General features: G+C 37.0%; 1 protein-coding gene across 1 annotated transcript; it reads left to right on the top strand.

Annotated features, from left to right (window-relative positions):
• Positions 1-292: 292 nt before the first annotated feature.
• On the top strand, positions 293-4,016 carry LOC102603503 (uncharacterized). Its single transcript, XM_006347177.2, has 5 exons — positions 293-577; positions 665-771; positions 1,894-2,350; positions 3,395-3,513; positions 3,627-4,016. The coding sequence occupies exons 1-5, from the start codon at positions 371-373 to the stop codon at positions 3,823-3,825; spliced, it is 1,089 nt and encodes a 362-aa protein (XP_006347239.1). The 5' UTR covers positions 293-370; the 3' UTR covers positions 3,826-4,016.

Consider the following 4,016-nt stretch of genomic DNA (forward strand, 5'->3'; position numbering starts at 1 on the left):
CTTCTTCTTTTTTTCTTTTTTTTTTCCCTCCTTAGGAGCTTCCACCCCTTTTGCTCCTTTGGTGATTCGAACTCGCAACCTTCGGGTTGAAAGTGAGGACTGCTTATCAACCGAGCAACTCCCTCTCGTCATTAATGAATATTCCTTATAAATAAGTAACACCAAATTTAATTTGCTACTGTTTCGTTAGTAATTAAACCTTAACAGGGAATTTACAAAATTTTCAAAAGTTAGGTGGTCGAAACGTCATATTAAAGAGTATAGAAAGGTTTCCAAATGAGAAAAAGAAAAGAAGGGACCATGAAAACGCAAAGGTTTTACATTAGTCCCACAAAGTTCGTCGGCGGCAGAAAAACGGTGGCCGTGAAAAATGGGGAAGAACGGGAAGAAGAAAAGTCACCAACAGAACCGTAGAGATAGAGCTTACTATCTTGAACAGGAAGAACCAGAATACCCAGTTGCCCCAACTATTGAGTCCACTCAAGAAGATGAAGAAGAGAGTCAAGATGATCTCAGTTCTTCAATTTCAACCAATGATATCCCTTCAAAGTTTTCATTATACCAACAATCTGTGCAGGCAAGAATACCCATTTGCCAAAATCTTTTCTTTTTAACTAATTAGACAAACTGGAGTAACTTGATTAGTATCTTTTTATTATTGCAGTCACCAAAAGGGGATATAAGTTATCTGCAGAAATTCTTCTTGATGTACGTAGGTGGGAGGGTGCCCCTTCATTTCCAGGAAGATTTCTGCGGAACTGCTCTTTTGAGGTATACTTTGAACTACCCTGTGTACTTCTGAGGAAATTAGTGGCAATTTTAGCTTATTTGCTGCTCATATGCTCTTTATGTTTAAGTTTCTTGATCATCAATTCGTACATTGCTTGAATCTATAAGTTACCGGAAATTGAGCGGATTTTGGCAAGTAAATTATTGCTGAAGATTTAGTTAAAGCTGATGTAATTACATGCTAATATCTTCAGACTGCAAGATTTAGGCCATTCTCTTATGCAATTCTTGGAAATGTTTAATGTAGCGTAGTGTTTAAATTGGGTTTTGGTGTACTTTGCGCCACTAAAATTAGCTGCTGGATGGTAGGTAATGATATGTAATTAGTGGTCATCCTTTTGAAGCCCTTATGGGACTTGATTTCAGTTAGATATTTGAGCAATTATAAAGCTGCAAGTCCAGGGAGAGCATGGCTGCTGGCCTGCTCTCCGATAGCTGGTTAGATTTATGTCCAAGATTTTGAGGTGATGCAGCAGCAGAAGGCTCGTCATTTTAGCTTATCTGCTTTCATTAGTTCTTCTCCGTGGCTGTCTGTTCTATAATTATATTTTACTTGTAGGGTGACAATTTCTAGTAGCTTGATAATGTTGCAAATGGAGTTAAACTTCACCTATCAAAAACACATGTTATCCCAAAAGTGATTTGAAATTTTTGGTACTAACGTTGTTGATAGCCAGCATTTATTCCCACTGAATATAGTATGATATATTCTCTTGATTGATGTCTTTCTTTCTGGAAATAGAGTATTTTTGCAATTGTTATTTCTTTCAAACTTATATTTAAGCTTACTCCTCAAATTCTATATCAGTTTGTCTCCATGTTGAACTAATGATAGTTTTATACTTATTAGCCATACTTGTCACACTTGTTCATTGAGACCAAACACTAGATGATTTCTTCTCATCTATCCAAGTTTTGGTAATGGTGGATAGAGTTAACCACACATACCCCGTGGAATTAGTCGAGGTGCGCGCAAATTGGCCCAGACACCATGGTTATCAAAAAATATAATTAATGCATAGTTACAACTCATTTCCTGTGCAACTTCATAAGCTAACTCAACTGTTATTGTGTTACACCACCTATCCTGATGCATTTTGGCAGTACCGAATGGCTCCATAGTGATGCTAGGCGCACTGCTATTGGATTAGATTTAGACGTTGAAGCACTTGATTGGTGCATGGAGAACAATGTGAACAAAGTTGGTGCTGATGTCTCTTCCAGAATATTTCTGTTTCATGGTAATGTGTTGCAACCTCTTGAAGCCAAATTGGTTAACGTCGCTACTCAATATCTCATGCAAAATGAAATACTAGGAGATAGTGAAGATGATTCTCCTGATTACAAATTGATGAAGGATTTTCAATTTCCTGCAAGAGATATAGTTTGTGCTTTTAACTACAGTTGTTGTTGCCTTCATACTCGCCAAGAACTAGTTTCATACTTCAAACATGCCTTAAGTGCTCTGAACAAGAAGGGTGGTATATTTGTGATGGATCTATATGGAGGCACATCAGCAGAGCATGAGCTAAGGATGCAGAGAAAATTTCCGAACTTCACAGTATGTCTATCCAAACTAAAGATGATCTTTGTCTTCTTTCTTTGGAATATGTGTACTAGAATCTGGATTTTCACTTTCTTGCCATATTCTTTGTTATTTGATTTCAGCATATAAATTTTTTCTTCTCACTTCCTTTTCAAGACAATTCGGAACAGTGCTATAATGAAAAAATTTCAATGTCGACATGTCAATTCTGAGGATGCTCTCATTTCTATGCATTTTTCGTCATTAATTTTTTGGGTTGTTCCTGCTTATGATCCATTTCTTTCACCATTTATTGCATTAAAACTCCATTTATTTCAATGACACAGTTAGTCAACTCGCTAGTAGAGCCAACAGTTCCAAAATGGAAAGCCCCTCCATGATCTATCATCCTCGACTGCTATCACCAACCCTCCCCTCCCCCATATCCAACCCCGCAGCTCCTCCTCTTTAATAGACATACAAAACTTATTTCAGTGTTACTAATTATAAAACACATAAAACCTTACTTGTACATGATATTTAGTATCATAATCTTTACAAAGAAAAAATAAATTGTATAATCTTTGTTGGCTGTCATTTATTTTAAGGTAAAGACTTTATATTAAATAAACGAGTTTTAAGGCAAGACTGTATATGGCTGTCATCTTAAACAAACGAATTTACATCAAAATGGCTTACTACTTGTTGACAACTGGCCTAACATATAATTGCAACTGGTCATGTAATGGGGACAGGAAAGATATCCTTACTAATGTTGATGTCATGTGCTAGAGCTTAGTTCCTTTGGTTAATTGCTTCACTTTGAAAAGAACATGCACGCACAGAAGTATGCTTTTGTAGCGAATTGCTGGCTTTAGGTTTCTTTATGGCATAAATTGATATATTATGATGCATCTGGATGAACGGGGTCCTTCTCTGAAAATACAGATGGTGAGCCATCACCAAGCCTGTGGGCCGGCTATCTTATGTAATAAGTAACCCTTTTATTTGTAAGAACTGTTACTTCCTTGAGACATTCACTAAATGATTGAATTGTAAACTGTGCTGTCTGTTTCACAGTATGTTTGGGAGCAAGCTGAATTCGACATCATTAAGCGGAAAACGAGGATCAGCCTCCATTTTAATCTGCACAAGCCGCAAAGGAAAATTCGCCACGCATTTTCTTATAGCTGGAGACTGTAAGTCACTTCTTCCTCTGTTATAGAGAAAAGGTCACATCCTCATTCTATTATGGTACTTTTTCTATTGCTGCTGTTCACTTAATAGCATGAAACGTATTTCTTGCGTATAGCTGGTCATTGCCTGAGATCAAAGACTGCTTGGAAGAAGCTGGATTTCAGTCAGTCCACTTCTGGATCCGACATATGCCTGACAGCGAAGATATCAGAAGCACATATGGGCTTGCTGCTGGTCGAGACATAAAATATGAAGAGGTTACAAGTTTTCAACAACAAGATTCATGGAACGCATACATTGTAGGTGTTGCATAGCCGCTATGTCTGCCTTGTTTTCATGAAAGTGGGCTTAGGTAAGACGTTATTCTTCTTTTTGTTTGAAGCTAGATCAGCAGATTAAAATACTTGTGTTTTTTTTAATACAATTTTAGTGCACAAAAAATGTTGTACCCTCATCTATAAGTTTTTTTACTAGGAAAGGAATTAATTCAATTAAGCCCCTGCGA

The sequence above is a fragment of the Solanum tuberosum genome, unplaced genomic scaffold, assembly GCF_000226075.1.
Source record: "Solanum tuberosum cultivar DM 1-3 516 R44 unplaced genomic scaffold, SolTub_3.0 scf00091, whole genome shotgun sequence".
Lineage (NCBI taxonomy): Eukaryota > Viridiplantae > Streptophyta > Magnoliopsida > Solanales > Solanaceae > Solanum > Solanum tuberosum.

What these genes read in the sequence shown, in the direction of transcription:
- LOC102603503 (XM_006347177.2), top strand. Translation starts at nt 371, where the DNA reads ATGGGGAAGAACGGGAAGAAGAAAAGTCACCAACAGAACCGTAGAGAT. An exon ending in TATACCAACAATCTGTGCAG is followed by an intron (nt 578 to 664) that starts GCAAGAATACCC and finishes TTATTATTGCAG; the next exon opens with TCACCAAAAGGGGATATAAG. An exon ending in TGCGGAACTGCTCTTTTGAG is followed by an intron (nt 772 to 1,893) that starts GTATACTTTGAA and finishes GCATTTTGGCAG; the next exon opens with TACCGAATGGCTCCATAGTG.